Consider the following 19,644-nt stretch of genomic DNA (forward strand, 5'->3'; position numbering starts at 1 on the left):
ACAGACCGTCCAACAAACGGGCACAAATAAACGAAAAAATAAAAGAATCGGATTTGCCTTTGAACAAGGTCACCTTAATACAGCTCTAGGTAATTGTGTAATCGGTCACACTCCTTTGTGCTTGTTTAAACACATGTGGTTTTCACACAGCTATCAGGGAAATGGTGTGTGAAGCTGACCAGTGTGTTTTAACTGAGCTGATAAGGGAGCAGCTTTTAATTCTCCATGCATCAAGAAGTCTAGACACAAAACCTTGAACAGAAGAAAAGCTCAAACAATAGGAGCTGGTGAATTTATTTCATACTGCGCAGGGTCTCCACCCAAGTCTCCACTCCAAGAGTTCTCCATCAAATCACCAATATCTAAAGACTGGGATCAATTCAACGGGTGAAATGCAATTAAGCATGTGTTAATCTAATTATTTAAAAGACTATTTAGGCCCAAGACCTAAGTACTCTCCAGCCCTCAAAACTTCACTGTTCTCTCAATTGATCAAATCACTTGCTGAATTGATCAATATTGCATGGGAGTTGCCAATCTGTCTCAGCAATGTAGATAAATGTCCCCACCAATGACAAAATGTGACAAATAAGCCTAATTAACGGGGACTCTCCAGGACCAGGGTTGGAGACACCTTTAAAAACAATATTCTCCAAGATCTTAAGCAAAGAGATGGGCATCTCAGTTGAATAATTAAGTACTTTCGATATATTATTATTTATTATTTAAGATAACTGACTTTCAAAATTTCCAAAGGAAGTTGTGAATACTTTATGCTGTGTGTCAAACGGATCCACGTATATGATTTATCCATGTATAAACTTTTAAAATCTCTCTCTCAAATTGCTAACCTACTGTAAGTGCCGTAACGCAATGACCCCAAAACATTAGCGCAACAGTGTTGGGCGGAGTATGCGGCACGACAGTACCCACTAAACTAAATTAATCAATATACAAGTATATATAGTATACAAGTACTATATATACTGATGGAAAAAAGAAACAACATTTTCTGGAATGAGAATATTATAGTTATACTGTAGCTTATGTACTTTCACAACAAGTTGTCAATTTGTTTTAACCCCTCTGACCAGCAATACAGCTTGTGCACTGAGGCATTGCAACTTACCAATCACACGAAAGCTCGTTAGGTGCATTTTTACGCAATGAGGTCCAGGTGGAACAATGCCTGATCAGGTCACCTTTAAAAAGGCCTTAATTCAAAGTTTAGGTCAATGCAAGAAAAAGGCCACACTTAGTCAGTTTTCTGTGCATTCCATAATGCCTCGAATGTCACCAGAAGCAAGGGAGAGGGCCATTGGCATGCTGCAGGCAGGCATGTCATGTGCCAGCGTTGCCAGACACTATGGAGTAAGCCGCTCCACTGTGTCCCAACTGCAGAGAAGGTTACAGCAGACCGGCAGGACAGTGACCATCCAAGATCCGGTTGCCCTCGCGTGACCACACCAGAACAGGACTGACACATCAGACTGGTCCATCTGAGGTCCATCTTTTAGATTCCAGCTGACACAATGCCAGCATCAGTGACAGGACAGTGAGGCTGCATGCTGCTGGCCTTAGAGCAAGGCAACCTGTCAGAGGCCCCTTGCTCACACCTCCTAGACATTACACCCGACTGGCTTGGGCCAGACAGAGGCTGCGATGGACTCATCAGCAGTGGCATCAGGTCCTCTTCACAGATGAGTCACTCTTCAGCCTGTTCCATGCACACAGGAGGGCCAGGGTGTGGAGGAGGAGGTGTTGTGTTTCTTTTTTCCATCAGTATATATACATAATACAAAGAGAAAATTAGAGGATTTGAATAATGTATAATAATAGAATCTATTGTGTGGGAAAAAATATGTATTATTATATTAATATTTACATAAGTGAATTAACATAAGTAAGCAAATTATTGATCAAACCTGAGTTAATTATTTAATTAGACGTATGGGAGAGTTATTGACCCTCCAGTAAGACATGATATACAGTATCTCTCTGTTGCTGTTCCCAGTTTTCAATAATCCTGGTATTAGAGCACACAGGAAACTAAGTGCAAATTGCAACAGCGGGGATTGAGCCGTCCATCGCCATGTCCTTTTTCAGAGGGTTACTGACCTACTTTCCCTGTTATTGTCACTGGGGTCAAACAGTTCCACTCCATCCATTAGCAGAAAGATACTTATTCCTGAGGAGGGTGACAGCAACCTGGAGCCTAGAAGCACTGAGTGGTATCAGGGATACTGAGGAGCTGGAGCCTATCCTGGCAAACAAGCACAAGGCAGGCTACACCCTGGATGGTACGCCAGTCCATCACAGGGCAGACACAAACACTCACTCACACCGAGGCCAATTTTCCCAGACCTGTATGTCTTTGCGCTTTTGGAGGAACCCCACACAAACACACAGGGAACACACAATCTCCACACACACAGCACCCCAGGAACTGAACCCAGGGCCTAGATTTAGCAATGCTAATCACTGCTTCACTGTGCCAGACCTCTTACTATAACGTAGAGATGAATTTAGTCAACATGTCTCTGCTGGAGAAAACTGGATCACCCAGAGAAAACCATATGGTGTAGGGAGAACTTGCAAACACCACACAGAAGGTGCCACAGGCTGGAACTGAAACCAGTGCCGTAAGGCAGCAGTACCATGCCATTATACTGCCAAGGGGTTACCCACCTACTATGAAGCTTGAATCTAGCTGGTGTATTATTATTTTATTACTTTATTAGTTTATTACTTTATAACTTGCAATTCAACCCTGTCAAATCCGCCTTCACACACTACACTCCGGGGCGGTGGCTCTGTGGCTCAGGATCTGCGCCTGTAGAGCCTATCCTGGCATCCTGTGGCTGGAAGGTTGCTGGTTCAAATCCTGCAGCCGGCAGAGGAATGCTACTCCATTGGGCCCCTGAGCAAGGCCTTTAACCCTAACTGCTCCAGGGGCCCTGTACAATGGCTGACCCCCAGCTTCTCTCCCTGTCTGTGTCTCCATAGAGGAAAAAGCTGGGGTATGTGAAAAGATGAATTTCTAATGCAAGAAATTGTACAGGGCTAATAAAGAAACATTATTATTACATATTGAACGCTGTGTTTTCGCATGGGAAAGAGCCTTAAAAACCTCCAGAAGTGCAGCAGACAGGTAGGACTAACTCTGCATAACAGGCTGATCCATTACATGAGCTGCAGGGCACAAATAAAACTAATTCTACCAACAAAGCACCCACATGATTTCATATAATTTTATGTAATCTAAATTTAACACTTCGGTCTGTATAAAATGACCCTAAACAAGGCCGTAAAGTTAAAAACCAAATCAAGCATTCTGTACATACAGTATATAAGTGACAGCAGCTTGTGAAACATAAAAAGGGATTAAACTGATGCATTATTATTTAATTTTGTATTGCATGAACAGTTAAAGCAACGAAAAACAGCAATGCCACTACACATCAAGAGGATTCATACACAAAGAAGAGCACAAAATTGCATCTAGAAACAAGACCAATCTGTCAATGTGCAGAGCAATATAAATATATTAATCACAGCGTCCTATAACACTGAAGTAATCATCACACCTGAGCAGGTCACTCTGCTCTTGTTACCAAGCGACAGATGAGATGAAGGGGGAGTTCTACCTAGATGACCTCTGCTTGGCCTCTTAATGCTCCACGGAGGCACTGTGCTTTCTGTGTGCTTAGATGAACCTTTTCTGTGATAACTGGCAGGGAGGCTCTGTTGTCTGATAACGGGAACCCATTCAAATCACTCCTGAACTGTACCTAGCCTGTTGGGTTATACAAGAGCTGAACAAAGTCTGCAAACAAGAGGTGGCTATTTGGCCCACAACCCACAACTGGCAGCCCACTGAAGCTCAGCAGGTGTGAGCCTGGTCTGTACCTGGATGGGAGACCTGGGAAAAACTAAGGTTGCTGCTGGAAGAGGTGTTAGTGGGGTCAGCAGGGGGCGCACACCCTGCGGTTCATGAGGGACTTAATGCCCCAGTATAGTGACGGGGATAGGCACCGTCCTTCGGATGAGATGTAAAACCGAGGTCCTGACTCTCTGCGCTCATTAAAAATCCCAGGGCATTTCTCAAAAAGAGAAGGGGTGTAACCCCAGTGTCCTGGCCAAATTTCCCATTGGCCCTTACCAATCATGGCCTCCTAATAATCCCCGTCTATGAATTGGCTTCATTACTCTGCTCTCCTCCCCACTGATAGCTGATGTGTGGTGAGCGTTCTGGCGCACTGTGGCTGCTGTCACATCATCCAGGTGGGGCTGCACATTGGTGGTGGTGGAGGGGGGTCCCCATTACCTGTAAAGCGCTTTGAGTGGAGTGTCCAGAAAAGTGCCATATAAGTGTGTAAGCAACTTTTATTATTAATGCTTAAATTGAACTGAATCGAAACCCAGTTATTGGCTTCGACAACACAGCTGGTAACTTGTTCCAGACCCTCAAAACTCTCCCTGTAAAGAACGCCTCCTTAAATGATTTTGCCACCGGTCACCGTAAACCGAGTCAGATCAGATCGGATTGGATCACTGAAGACATTCGGAAAGTGAACGTCGCCCTGGAAGACACTTTTGACCGCGCTAAAAAATGGAGACGGGCTGCCCGAGAAGCGGATCCTGCCGATGCGGGATTAACGCTAGGATGAAGAAGACTGTAAACCGAGTCAGAATTTTAAACTCTTCAGCTGGACCACCGTCCGCGGTTGTTCCAGCCTTTAGCAAACACCTCGGTCGAACAGGCAGAAGCTACAGCCTGCCTGACAACTTACAGACCGTGTTCTCCGTCAGCCCCTGCCACCACCGAAATCGCAATTTGCATTCCACAGTTTCAGATGATTTCCTTCCAAGACTGCTTTGCATCTGATTTCCATGCCAGTTAGGCCTGCTGAAGATCGCGGCCTGATTAGTCTTTTCCAGGCAGCGTGAGGAAACATTAATGCGCGGAGGGCAACATCACCTCTCTCTCACCGCGACCTCGCAGCTAGCGCCTCTGAATTAAGCCGGACCAGTCAAGCATGAGAAGCAACAATGTTATACTCTCTCGCCCTCTGTGAAGTATTGATATCTAAACTGATAGTGATCAATACAGTGGCCCCCAGAGGCGCAAAGCAGGTCTAGTCGTGCCTCACAGACGCACTTATTCTGCCAATACAAATGACGATGAGGTATGCATCAGCTGCAACAAATCAATGTCTATTTCATGTATTTATGGAACATAAGAGCTTTTCACTTTATAGCACTGATGCTTTCTCTGGGCCTTCTCTGGCAGGAGGTGTATTTGTTCATCTGTAAATAAGGTAGATGTTTTATTTGTGTCGGTTTCCTGGGCACTCAGAATATTCACAGCTTCTAGTCTTATGGTTAATATACCCCATACCTCACTATAGGACAAAAGAACAAATGATAAGGAGGCTTTTCAAAATGAACCAAATACTTGGATTATTTACAATTACTCTGTGTTCCAGTTTGATTATTTGTGTTATTTAACCCCCAAACTATCTTTTTGGTATTGAACCACTTAAAACACCAGCTTATACGGTAAACAAAAATATTTAGAATAACATTCCAGTGTTACAATCATATACATCCGTTCTTATGATTTAAGTTCTTAATACACATGTGCAGCTCAGTAGACACATTCTCCTGCTGAAGGCTTGATCTGTTGTGTTAGCAGGAAAGAAGGCTGATTTAGCTTTTGAAAGAGAGAAGTTCTGTAACATTACTGTATGTCTTGGTCACAAAAACCTATAACCACTTCATTACTCTATTTGTGCCACATGATACCACTTCACCCCAAACTGTTTGTAGTTTTTGTGTTTGACAACATAGAAAAAGTTGCAATTTAAAAAAGGTGCAATTTCATCCTGCTCACTTAGCAGCTAAGCGGATCTAAAATTTCATCCTGCCACATCTTGACAGAGCCTGTTCCAGACATCCACCACTGTCTGGGTAAACAAGTTTTTCCTATTCTCTGTCTGAGAATGTATTCCCTTTTAGCTTTCAGATGCCCCCATGCTAATGGTTGAAAAGTCAGTACCTGGGTTGACATTAACACATCAGGATTGTTTCTTCAGTTGTTTTTGCTCTAAACTGACGAGATTAAGAGTCTTACACAAACAGGTTAATGACATTTTCCTAACAGTCTGCAACAGTTTATAAACAGCGGGGGAAACAATGTAATTTGGACAATTCCGAATAAATCAGGAAACATCTTCAGAAAAACAGGATATTACAAATAAAAGACACCTCAACAGATTATTTTTCCATTTATATCCATCAATCCATTTTCCAACCACTTTATCCAAATCAGGGTCACAGGAGAGCCGAACCCTATCCCAGCAAGCCATACACCCTAGACATGACGCCTGTCCATCTCAGGACACACACAGATATGGACACGTACACACTCACACTGGGGACACTTTTCCTTGCATGTCTTTTGACTGTGGGTGGAAACCAGAGTACCCAGAGGAATCCCACTCAAACATGGGGAGAACATATGAATTCAAGTAGGAAAACATGCAATGTCCACACAGACAGCACCCCAGGAATTGGGCCCAGGGACCCCGCATTACAAGGCAGCAATGCTAACCACTGAGCCAATGTATCACTCTATATTTCTGATGTTCTATGATAATTGTGGACCATGTAGTGTGAGATTTCACCCATGTGTCTTAATTAATCTGTTTACAAAGATCAGTAGGAGAATCTATAACTCCAGCACCATTCAGACACTTCTACACAAACCTGAACTGAGTCCCTTTGAGCCTCTCATTTAGACTCTTATCTGAACACTCACAAGTGTTCAAAAACCAGATGCGATTAACATCGGCACCCTTTTTACTTTTTAAGAGGGTTGAAATGAAATGAACAGATAAAAAACTATAGTGCAAAGTGAGACCATCCTCAGATTTTCAGCAACAAAAACCGCTGTGTTTTTTTTTAAATGGGGAAAACAATGCTACTTTATTCAAAATAAATTGAACCCATCAGCGTTACAGTCTTGAGATTTCTACAGAAGTATTGCCATATCAAAAGCTTCCGCCTTGACTACCCTTTTTGCAATCTGTTCTGCCAAGCAGTTGAGACATGCATCCTTTGGTATATGAAAATATGATTTTTGTACCTTCACACGTTTTGCTCCAAGAAGTATCAGCTGACGGAGTCAGCAGTTCTTTTCCTGTCTAAATCCATCTTTTCAGCAGTGACAGATGAAGGGTTAGTGTAGCTGGGTGTCATTTTTAACACTATTTTTGTTTAATAGATGCGGAGACTTAGATGTGTCTAAGTACACCATGCACTGCCAATTCATCATACAAACAGCATGAAAATCCTACACAAAGAAAACTTCAGGACAACGCACTAAGCAGTATGAATCACCCCTGTCTAAATGCAAATAAGAGCTGTTTCCAGTTATATCAGTTGTGAAGCACACTAGGAACACTGCAGTTTTGTGTTCTTCCCATTGCAGGCCAGGTTGTGACATTTAAGGCAGCTCCAGGCTAAAACATTAGCATATTAAGGACACATATCTTTTGCATTGACAGAGCACTTTTCATAGCTGTTGCATATTAACATAAAAACCTGAGAAGAGTCTCTGACAGTCCTCAATTTGAAGTCCTGTATCTCGTCACAGATAAGAGGACCTGGAGTGACCAGTAGCACCCCAACACGGGGCGGAGCGTTGGCACCGTGGCTTAGGATCTGCACCTGTGGCTGGAAAGTTGGCGGATTAAATTCCGTTGGGTCCCTGAGCAAGGCCTTTAACCAGTTGCTCCAGGGGCACCGTACAAATGGCTCACCCTCTGCTCTGACCCCAAGCTTCTCTCCCTGTCTGTGTGTCTCATGGAGAGCAAGCTGGGGTATGCGAAAAGACAAATGGCTAATATGCTAATTCTTACGTGGCTTATAAAGCGATCTCTCTCTAAGAAGAAAGCGCTTGCCGTATCTCACAGCCCTGCTTCTACCACCCCTTTCCAACCAAGATGAATCCCACCCTAGGGAGCATGAGCCTGTTACACTAATTAAAACAAGACAACAAAACACAGAGGAATAGTGAAGAGAGCAATATTTAAACTGAGGGACGTACTACAAGAGAATACAGTCTTTGTCACTTTAAAATAGACAGGACATCGGTGCCCAGGGAATGCCTGAACAATGACCAGCTAGAAACAGTCCTAATCCAACAGTCATCAAGTCATAAAGAGACAAATCTCTTCGATCTTGAGCAGAGATGGATAATGGGCAGACACTGTACAGGTGCTCAAAACTCTGAAGGGTACTGACAAAGTCAACCCAACAGGCTTGACAAAGAAACAAAGGACCGGAGCACACACGTGGGCACTGTCTAAGATCAAATCTGATTAACCGATTGCGCAGGCTGGACTCACAGTTACAACGCGTGTCCATTCGCGGATGGACACTGTGCAGCGGCAGGCAGCAGCACGATGACGACTGTGCTGATCTGGCGTTTCCGCAACACGTTTGGAACAGGATGACCAGCTTTATCAGTATGTGTCAAGAAAATCAACAACTACAAATCACCTGCTGTTCAAGAGGAGGTTACCATCCAAACACCCATCCATTTTCAAAGTGCTTCTACCAATTTAGGGCCGTGGGGTCGCAGGAGCAAGGCAGGATACACCCTGAATGGGACGCAAGTCCGTCACAGGGCAGAGAGACACACAGACAAGCACACACTCACGCCTGGGCCAGTTTTCCAAGAAGTTTTAACCTCCCAGTATGCTTTTGGACCGGAGCACCCGGAGGACACTCATACAAACACGGGGAGAACATACAAACTCCACACAGATAGACCCTCAAGTCCAGGACTGAACCCAGCACGTCATGACTCATCACTGTGGCTCCTACTATTCACACATCTAACAGAAATGCATTACTAATAGCCTGCCGGGATACGCTCTGGTTCCAACGCGACCATGAACTGGGAGAAGAAGTTAGAAAATGCACTGATGGAAGTTACTAATAAGGGCCACGGCCACCTGGATCTTATCCAACAAATGTAGGATAAAAGGCAGGAATACACTTTGGATGGGACCAGTCCAGCACAGAGCATGCATCCACACAGGCAGGATTTAGAGACCCTAATTAAACTTGATGAGGTTTGATGAGGGGAAGCTCACACAAACACAGGGTGAACATGCAAACTCCACACAGACAGCACCTCAGGAACTGAACCCAGGGCCACCACAGTACAAGGCAGCAATGCTAACCACTGAGCCCAGCAGTACCATTATCACATAAGCATTAATACAAGATGAGCTCAAACTGATTTAAACATAGAAAGAAAAACTATGGCTCCTCAGCCTTCTAATGAAGAAGGCACAACAGCCAAAAAATCTGGGTTCTTTATTTCTACTTTTCAGTATGGAATTGACCTCTGCTGGTTATTTTGCAGGCTGTAGGGTAACGCAGAACCCCACTGTAACCTCTTCAGAATTTCAGTTACAGATGTGGCACCCTGGATCCAAACCAAGGTTATAAGTTAATTCCTAAAACAAACATATGTAAATTATAAAGACTTAAAAAATACCTATTCCAATTCATGTATCCAATGACTCAGATTGTTTTAAGGGTAGTTTAGATTCTCTTGCAGATTAATCGTTTTTTTCACATACCCTGCGAGCAAACCGATTTACAGAACTGTATGTATTTATAGATCTGTCAGTCCCACTGTAGTTTTAAATTGCCCCACTGTTACACTACTTATTACAAACTAATTTGAGATGGTACTACACATCTATTTCTAAGTACCTACTACACAGGTACTTAGAAATAGAAAGAAATAAAGAAATAGAAACTGATCGTTTGCTGTATTGTGTTTCCCTTAGGGAGTCCTCTTCGAAAAGGCGCTTTGCACAAAAGACTGCTGTGAGTTTTAGGATTTAGAATTTAGAATTTTCATTTGCAGAAAACGTGTTTTGTTCCATTTTTTGAAAGAATTATAAGGAAGGAAAATATAACATCTTTAACTTCACTCTGGTTAATGTCAAACTGCACTCCAACTGAAGGTCCATCTGACAACGCGCGTACACCTGCCTCGCACCATCTGTTTCTTTGGAGAACACATTCATTAAAGGCAATTTCACTGTAATCCTCGATTTTGTATGGGTTACTAAAATTAATCATGATTAATATATAGTTAATAAAGGTTTAATAGAGATCGTGGTACCCTTTTCTCGAATAAGAAATAGAGATTCTTTAAAGCATTTCTCACAAAGAGAAATCTATTGTGAAACAAGAACTATTTTTCTCAGGAGGTTTGAAAGCGGTAAGGCTTTAAAATTTGTCGACAGCCTGTCTTTCGAGACACTGCATGGGCTCTTTAAACAGACTACTGTACCGCCAGTGTTTTCAGACCTAGGATGCACATACATGCTGCCTAAAGATGATACCTGTTGATTATACTTGATTAAAATAAAATGCAAAACCACAGCGACAGCATATGGCTCTGCATACACCTGTCCAGGTGTCTCATCAATTTCCTCAGGCACTTGAGTAAACGAATATGGAAAATGACTATTTCAACAGGTGTTTTTTTTTCCACGTACAAAACGACAGCCCTGTAAAAGCTGGGGTAGTGTTTGAGCCCCAAAGACCCAGTCTTTCAGAGCCGGTTTTTATATATCTAACCCATTCAGAGCGTTCGTCTCGGATGGGTCCTTACCTCCTTACACATGGGCAGCTGTCTCTCCTGCGCTGTCCCCCCTGGGACAGACACAATCCACACAGAGAGGTAGCTGGAGACCAGGAGGCAGGTCGGAAGACTCCACGTCTTTGAAAATAGACCGTTTAAGCCCATCCTGTCTGTCTTCACTGAGGTACTAGGCGCTGTGCCTGGGATTCTAGTGAGAGTGACAGCCGATGAAAGCGATGGGAAGATACTGATGTCCCAGCGCTCCCGGATGCTCTTCCTACTGACTGAGCGCCTGTTTAATAGCCATCATGGCTCATTATATACACACCTCGGCACTGCGGCTCTCTGCCGCCACTCGGCGGACACGGGAAGTGCCGAAGCCGCAGGCAGCACAGGTGGGAATGAGGCGTTTCCACCTTTTCAGGCGCGCCACCTACTGTGCCCGGATTTACCACATAACAATAGGCAACCCGCCTTGTAGTCAATCTCTCATATTTTAATTGGTAAGACTTAATTTTACCAATTGACTGTTGCTACAGTCTGCCACTGTACTTTACAATACATTTGCTTGTTATGTTTCTAAAAATGCCAATCTTATTTTCACGAATCAAGAAGTAACTAAAATGATCCATTAATACATTTCCGTCCCTCCATTTTCTAACCGATTAACGGTCGCGGGGGAGCCAGAGCCAGGTAGAACCCGGACAGGACGCCAGCCCATCTAGGGGCACACACAGACACTCACACCAGTGCCAGTTTCCCAGAAGCCAATCAACCTTCCAGTAATTTTTGGACCGTGGGTGGAAACCAGAGCACCGGAGGAAACATACAAAAGTCACACAGAAATCACCCCATTTTCTGAACTGAACCCCGGGCCCCAGCACTGCAGCCGGAACACTAACCACTGCGCTACAGTTCCGCCGCTAAAACCGGATTAATTCGCTTGTCAGAATCCCAAGTGTCATTTCCTCGATGCCTAAGCAGCTTCTGATGTGCGTTTAATGGGTCAGTGTTGCGCTATGGGACATTGACCTGAAACTCTGCCCATCCTGACAGTGTACTGGGGACACAAACCACAGCGACCACCTGACAGTATAGACCCAGGGCTCTCGGGCCTCCCAGGGCAGAAACAGAAATTAAGCAGTCGCTCTCAAAGTCCTACTAAAAACCGCTTCAGACTTCCAGGCGCCCACTCTTCAAATTCTCCACTGAGGCCCTGTCTGAGCTAACAGCACACACACCCGTCGGAATCAATAGCTCCATTCAAAATAAACCGAAGACTCTGTGCTAACTGCAATTCAAAACTCGTGTTTGTGTTAACAAGGACAGGTGTAGATCTCAAATACGTTTCACAATACCCGGGGTTTACAGCAGGTTCTCCACCCAAGACAGCCTATTTTGTAGTTAGTTTTAGTTTCTTAAATCCACGGTCTAAAAAAATATGACAGGATTACAGATTAAGATTAGCGTTTGTAACATCCTCTACCAGCAGGTTCGTTAGCACAAGAGCTCCCAGATGGGATCCTGTGTGTTTGTCTGTCTATTTTATAGGAATGTTACACTCGCTAGGTTTTAAAACAAACCCCAGGTCCAGAATCAACCCATCTTCCCTTTATAAACGGTGCCGATATTGAAAAAACAAAACAAAACATTGGTTTGAATTTATTTCTCTGCTGAGAAGGCTTCACAGCCGAAACTTTGTGTCTCTTTCCCGCATTTTCAGCATGGAATAAACTTTAACCTGTTCCTTTGCGTCTTACATATGGTGACGCAGCTACCTACTCGTTTATTAATGATGGTCTCCTGTTAATAAGAAAGAAACTGCATCATTAATCCAGTTACTACTGGTTTAAATGTAACTGGTTGGTTAGTTTAAATTGGTTTAGATGTAGAAATTAGTTAATGTGTAAATAAATGCATTGCTGTGTATAGAATTACATATCGAAAGGTATATTACAAAATCCATGTCTAAACCGACATACACGTATCTCAATACTTAGTTATCAACGCATTTATTTCTTAATTGCTCATTTGTGTATTTTTATCTTCCCGGGCCTATATAGTCAGGTATACAATGTAAGCTCCTGTTACTGTTCATAAGGCTCTGAACAGTCTGGCTTCATCACACTTCTCTTAATTCCTTCATGTTTCTGTCACTGCTCCATTGTTATGGAATGCCCTTCCTCCGACTCTTCGAGAGGCAAATTCATTGACTCTTTCTCAAATCTAAACTTAAAACTCACCTTTTTACTAGGACCTAAATCTGATTGGTTTACAGTTTATCCAAAAATGTATGTTCCTGCTTCATTTTATTTACTTCTTATTGTATTGTTTTCTCTTTTTATCTCTATCATTATGTACAGCGTCCTTGGGTTTGGAAAGTCGCTTAATAAATAAAAGTTCTTATTAATCCCCTCCGCATCGAGAAGAGATGACGTTCGACGGGTCAAGTGACGTGTGAAAGTGACAAAGGACACGTCACAGTGGGTCTCCTAGCAACCCCAGTGGCCAGTGTACACAGTCTGAGTGTCCTGTAGGAAAAGTACAGAAAGTTCTGCCGCATCTAGAGATGCCACGATCTCGAGACCCCTTTCCGTACCCAAAATATGAAAACGACGACACCTTTATCGGTAAACCGAAGAACTGTCAGGTAAAACACAACGTGCAAACGTTTTTCGCTTTTTAATAATAAAAACCATATGTTCTCTGCACAACAATGAAATGCGTTGTATTAAGATAGGGTACATGTTGACAAAATAACTAAACATAATCGGTTTTTAATTTAATTGTCATAACAAATGTCTACAAAAACAAGTATATTTAATAGAAAAGCTTATTTCCAAAAAAAAATCATAGAAGGATCTGAAATTTGAACTTGTTTTACCAAAGGACTAATCTATACAGTGGGAGATAAAGTATTGACAGGCTCTCTCTACCTTGTTCCTTCAGAAGGTGCCCTACTCGAAACCCACTCACCTGGCACAGAACGAAGACCCCTGGAATCGTCTGAACGCCAGAGCTACACTGTCCAGCGCCAGAAGAGAGGTCCTGTATTTCGATCCAGAGGTAAGAATCACACACGTGCAGTCTGAATGAAAATATAGTCACATGAATGCATTTTGCATCATAGGATTTCATCCCGGATTAGTGTACCCTTCTGTGTGGAGTCTGCATGTTCATGTCTATGGCGGTTTCCTCCAGGTGCTACAGTTTTTAAAGACGTGTGGGGCTAGACTAACTCTTGGGTCTGTATAGAGCAGGAACACTTGTTTGAGCTACTGATGAACTAAACAAGTGAGACTACTTGAGGTGAACACTGGTCCTCAAGGGCTGGGAGATATTGTTCTGTTCCTGATGATCTCTGACTGACTGCTTTTTAAATTGATCATAAATTGCTCCCGGTCTTCATCCATTTATGATTTAAAGGCTGTAATATCTTCTGGATCCTTCGGTTAAGTGGTCTATAAATTGTGTGTATGGACAGTGCAATGCACTGATGTCCTGTCTAGGGTGAAAAACAAGACTTTCTGATCATGGATGGTTATCATGGTTACTAAAATGCTCAACCATGGGGCTGCACAAGCACAGCGATCAGCTTCTCTGAAAATGCATTTTCTGTCTTTGCCCCCTAGGTCCCGCAGGACAGGCTGGACTTCCAGCTGAAATCCTTGTACGACCACCACGAGGAGTTCCTGAAGGACAAGAACGAGACCCTGTACCAGAGAGAGACATTCACTGAAGACCACGGGTGAGATCACAGTGGCCAGGAGATCCAATCAGCCACCGACTGCGAGGTTTTAAGTGAGAAAAGTGGCACTTAACTAAAATCTATATTTTTTACATGCTTGTGTGCATCTCCTCTAGAGACTAATCATAAATTATAGCTAGGAGACAGGAAGAGGTGCAAGTGGGGCCAGCAGAGGGCGCTCACCCTCCAGTCTGTGTGAATCTTAATATCTCCAGTATAGTGATGGAGACCCGATACTGTAAAAAGGGTGTTGTCCTTTGGATGAGATGTAGCACAGACGTCCTGACTCTATGTGGTCATTAAACATCCCAGGGCATTTCTCAAAAAGTGTAGGGGTGTTATCCCGGTGTCCTGGCCAAATTTTCCATTGGCCTCCTAATAATTCCCATCTATGAATTGGCTTCAGCACTCTGTTCTCCTCCCCACTGATAGCTGGTGTGTGGGGAGGGTACTGGCACACTATAAATGCTGTCTCATCATTCAGGTGGGGCTGCATACTGGTGGTCGTGTAGGGGAGTCCCCATTACCTGTAAAGCTCTTTGAGTGGAGTGTCCCGAAAAGTGCTATATAATGTAAGCTATTATTATTATAATGTTGGTATAATAAAGTCAAAGACTAGTGCCAAAAGCCATAGTGGCAGCCCTGAAAAATGCTATAAGATAGCTTTCTGTGAGGCAGGGCAGATCAATCTGGCTTCTAATGTGCCGTTTTTATTCTAGCTGAATTCTTGTCCGCTTAATCAAATGTAGTGCATTCTGTATCCTGACCTTTTCATTTTCAGCTCTTCAGTGTTGGAAGGCTTCAAGCAATCTCTCACCATCTTACTAGAAACATGAGATCTTTGCTTTCAAGTTTTACAAGAGCTGAAACTGATTAAGGAAGGCTGACGGAGCAAATGATTAAACTGAGAGCCCATCGGGATGTTAAGCCAAACAGGGGTGTTAAACTGAGACAGGGATGTGCAATTCCATTCCCCAAAGGCAGGATCCCTGCAGCTTTTATGGGTCCTTATTCATTGGAAATGTATTATTTAGGGCAGTGGAAAGGCATGACTTTAATCAAAATAATTAATTAAATTCAATCCAATGAGAGGTGGAACAATAACCAAAACACTACGTGGCCCTTGAGGACTGGAGGTGCTCATCCTTCTTAGGTGTGGCAGCATTTCTGCTGTACCAGTTCTGTGAAGAACAAAGCTGAGGGAAAAAAGCAACATTCAGAGCACTAAACCTGCAAATTTAAGTCTTAGTACAACTACTCTTCAGAGATGCAAGTGAGTTGATGATTGATGTGGCAGACAGTCTTATTTGGCATGAACACTTTGCTCTTTCACAGTGAAGGAGTGCCTCCTATCCCACTCCCCCTCTCTTAGCTGAGGCTGAACCTGTGCCTGGTGTGAGCCTCTATTTGAGGATTTGAAAGATGGCCCTCGTTTCAGTATGAAGCCCCTCTGTTTTTTTAAGAATGATACACAAGTTTCCTTGTCCTCCTGGGTGAAGAAAAACTCATTGAAGAGAAATTAGTTCAGAAGCAGGACAGAACGATGGTAGAGTGATTAGCATTGCTGCCTAGCAATTCAATTCCTAGCTCAATTCCTGAACTGACATGTTGTCTGTGTGGAGTTTGTATGTTCTCTCTGTGTTCCTGTGGGTTTCCTCCGGGTGCTTTAGTTGCCTTCCACAGCCCCCAAAACGTACGGGTAAGTTAACGGGCTTCTGGACAAACTGGCCCTGGTGTGAGTGTGTTTGCGCCTTGTGTGTGTACCCTGTGATGGACTGGCGTCCTGTCCAGGATGTATCCTGCCTTCCTCCGCTTACCTGCCAGGACAGGCTTCAGCTCCCCCTGAATGGGACAAAATGGTTAGAAAACGGAAGGATAGATCAAGTCTCTTGTTTCCTAGTGACACAACAATTCATAATTATATCAAGGTTGATATCAGAGGTTCTGATGAAAACATTTGGACCTTTTCAGGAGGATTCTCAAGAACCGTGTGAAAGAAAAGCCTCCACAGCCTGAGCTCCAGAAACTGCCCATCAAATTTTGGGTCAGCCCCCAGAAAGCCTCCATCTACAGCATAGAGGGAACCATAGGTGAGCAGTGAGGCTCCAGGCCACAGTCTGGCAGTAACGTCATAGACCAACAACATTCCATTTTACAAACAGATTCATCTACAGATACAAATTACATCCAGGAACCAGAGAAACAACTCTGAACATTTTGCTAGTCATAAAATTGGCTCAGCACATTAAGGGAGAAGGCTCGTTCAGCTCACTTGCTTTGTTGTAAAAGGACAAGGCTCAGAGGCTGAATTCATAAAGCCTTTTTAAAGAGACAAGATTGCACTGTCATTATTATTCAACCAGATAAGGTTCCCCACCTACACTGCAGCTTTCAATTTGCACTTTTCCATTTATTAAGCCCAGAAGGGTGTCCATCTCTTTATCGCTCAGTGTGTGATATCCGATTCACATTGATGGACATTAGTTTACACTGGTGCATCTCTCTAGGATTGATGACTGCTGGGCTGGTCACATTTATCAACTCTTGATTTTCCCCTTGTTTTCATGCAGGTACTCTGTTAAATAAAGCCCTTTAAAGTAAGGTAACCATAGATTAAGTAGCTGAAAAACACTATATTCAGGTAATTCAAATGCAATAGACCGGCACTTTTCTGAGGTATGCACATCTACTGTATCTGCCCAACCACAAATATTTCCCACAATTTACTATGTTTACCATGCCACTTAACTCTGAAGTGGTCCACAAGGATGAAAGGAGATTATTCTGCCTCCATTGTGCTATTATTGCATTTGCAAGGAATGTTTCCATTTATACCAACAGCAGGAAACATCAACCTATTCAGAGAGCAAAGAGGCCTTTCTCTGTACTTTGAGAACGCCTTGAAAGCAGGCACATTAGTTTAAATTTACATTACACTTTGACCCATGTTGCTTGTGTGGTTGCACCCTTAACGCCCTTCATGGTTCTTTGACATGTATTCAAAAGACAACAATGACAGCGTGCTGCTGCGAATAAGTGTCACCCCAGGGGTGAGATGTTCACCCAACTCTCCCTTTGTCTTCCCAGAGAGCCATCACAATGCATCCACAAACCGAGGCTACTCCAGGAAACAGGATGGAGGATTCTACTCTACCTAATGCTTCTGAACAGTTCTTTACCTTGCAATAAACCCTCTTCACCTGCTTCTGCAGATGAGCAACTTCTCACTGTTAACGCTCTCTGAACATGGCAGACCACACAGACGCAGGTCTTTCACAAGCCGCACTCTCTACCAGCAGAGTGCATAGTCCTGGTGGGGGGTGCAGCAGAGAAACCTTTCAAGCCAGTTTGTTCGGAAAAGCTTATAGGCTGCAGCAGCTGGTCAGTGGTGTATAAAATTGTTTAAAATCATTAGTGTCTCATCTGTCTGCTTATTTTTTTTTACCCCAGAGTAAGAAAACACACCTAATACAGGAAACACTTTTTTTTAGGAAGATCCCAAATACTCGAGTATTAAGTCTATTTCCAAAACCCAGCACAGCAACCTTCATCAATATTTCAAAAGCAGATCTGTGCTTATGTACAGTTATTTTAATGGGAAATGTTCTGAGCCCCAGTCCCATTAGAGAAGTAAGACTTATCACTACACAATCCATGAAATCCAGACCCATGCATAGGAAATCCTTAATGTTACCAATATACTTGGTTTACAATTTAATACGCTTTTGGGCTTTCAGGACTTAATATCAACAGGGCACTGAGACTGGCAGAACAGGCTCATCAGCTGTTGCTCTCCCTTCGTGTTCCATCAATCAGAGCCTCAACCAGAAACAGAACTTAAGAAACAAAAGAAACCCCCACTACAAAAAATGAGACTACAACCCATTGGTGCTCAAGCGGCTCAGTTTATTAAAAAGTTCTGGATACATTTAAGGCTTTATATCGTTTAGAAACTGATATTGTACACAATATTTAGAAGCCCATTGTAAACAGTCTTTTTACATTTTATAAAAATGTGTACCTGAATTTTGGTTTCGTCTTTTAATGAAGAAACTTTCCGATATGTTAAAGCAAAAAAAAAAAACACGAATAAGAATAAATCACACAAACGCCGCTCAACACGCGTCACCGTTTTAAAGCGTCAGAGGCGTACACTTCTAAATGTATTTAAAAACCAATGTAGGGGCACAAAATACTTTCCGAAACTGCACGAATCACGTGATGGGGTTTTATTAACGTTCACAAGAACCGAGAAGAACGAAAAGATCCTGCTATCACGTTTTCGGCGACAGACGTAACGAATTGGATTTATGTTCTGTACCTTGAACACCCAATTTCATAGCACGCTGAACATTTTCTCGTACAAACAGGCACGTAGACGAAGACGGGTTTCGCATTGTTAATATTGCCGCCTCTCGAGCAGTCTCCGTACGAAGAGGACGTGCTTCCAAGCAAGTTGTGCAGTACAAAGCGGTTATGGTCAGATCAGAATCGCCTCTATACTCACAGGCCGAGGAAAAGCCCGAGGGGTAAACCCCCCGAGACATCCCCAGCTCTAGTATATCTGATCAATTCATCATTTCTGAACCACAAGTAGTGGTGAAGGCCCTGCAAGCAACGATCATGCCTCATGCACATCGCCGGAGGAACCGGCTCGCATGTCGGGTATTATCATCTCAAGTCGGAGCAGGACCGGAACCCCGACTCGATCAAATAAGATCACGGTGTAGTTTTTATATTTTTTTCCCCAATTCAAACAGTCGCACTCACAACCATCAAACATTCACACACACACTTTGAAACGCTCACCCACTCACCGACTCACCCGCGCAACCAGATCCACAACACACTCACCCTCTCTCTTCCAACCCAATGATGAATCCACGCCCCACACGCCGAGTTTTAAACTGTACTGCGGTGCATCACGGTACTGCATCCGCTTCAAACTACTGAAGACAATACCGAGGAGCGCCCTCTAGTGACTGGAATAGGTGTAGCAAATTGCAGATGCTTCTTTTTAAAAAACAAGACTCTTTAACTTCAAAGCTTTTTCGCGCTTCATCTATTTTTAAGCAAAACGATTTCCAATACAATAATATCGATTTAAGCCTCAGAATTAGTTCCTGAGGTTCCCTGTTGCGAGTGTGCGTTATGGCTGTATCCAGATACCCATTTCCTAACGCACTTCGTTATAATTCCTCCCGGTAGTGTCTTT

At 43.3% G+C, this 19,644-nt stretch overlaps 2 protein-coding genes and 1 non-coding gene across 4 annotated transcripts in view; 1 reads left to right on the forward strand and 2 right to left on the reverse strand.

The window, feature by feature from the left end:
- Positions 1-11,080, reverse strand: part of elapor1 (endosome-lysosome associated apoptosis and autophagy regulator 1) — a 43,973-nt gene extending 32,893 nt beyond the window's left edge. Inside the window, exon 1 of the mRNA XM_006628294.3 lies at positions 10,712-11,080. Coding sequence (XP_006628357.3) covers positions 10,712-10,846 — 135 coding nt within the window. The 5' untranslated portion in view covers positions 10,847-11,080. The remainder of the gene's footprint in view (positions 1-10,711) is intronic.
- A 2,110-nt stretch (positions 11,081-13,190) lies between these two features.
- cfap276 (cilia and flagella associated protein 276) lies at positions 13,191-17,840 on the forward strand. Of its 2 annotated transcripts, XM_069190276.1 has the most exons (5): positions 13,194-13,331; positions 13,631-13,747; positions 14,314-14,429; positions 16,401-16,519; positions 17,517-17,653. In XM_069190276.1, exons 1-5 carry the CDS (start codon positions 13,251-13,253, stop codon positions 17,585-17,587), a joined length of 504 nt encoding a protein of 167 aa, XP_069046377.1. In that variant the 5' UTR covers positions 13,194-13,250; the 3' UTR covers positions 17,588-17,653. The 2 variants fall into 2 exon arrangements, with proteins under 2 accessions (XP_015197632.2, XP_069046377.1); XM_015342146.2 differs by lacking the exon at positions 16,401-16,519 and having other exon boundaries at positions 13,191-13,331; positions 17,517-17,840.
- A 1,069-nt stretch (positions 17,841-18,909) lies between these two features.
- On the reverse strand, positions 18,910-19,295 carry LOC138239323 (small Cajal body-specific RNA 2). Its single transcript, XR_011189795.1, has one exon. It is a non-coding gene; the product is annotated as a small Cajal body-specific RNA 2 (non-coding RNA).
- Positions 19,296-19,644: the final 349 nt, after the last annotated feature.

Source organism: Lepisosteus oculatus, chromosome 5, assembly GCF_040954835.1.
Source record: "Lepisosteus oculatus isolate fLepOcu1 chromosome 5, fLepOcu1.hap2, whole genome shotgun sequence".
Classification (NCBI taxonomy): Eukaryota; Metazoa; Chordata; class Actinopteri; order Semionotiformes; family Lepisosteidae; genus Lepisosteus; species Lepisosteus oculatus.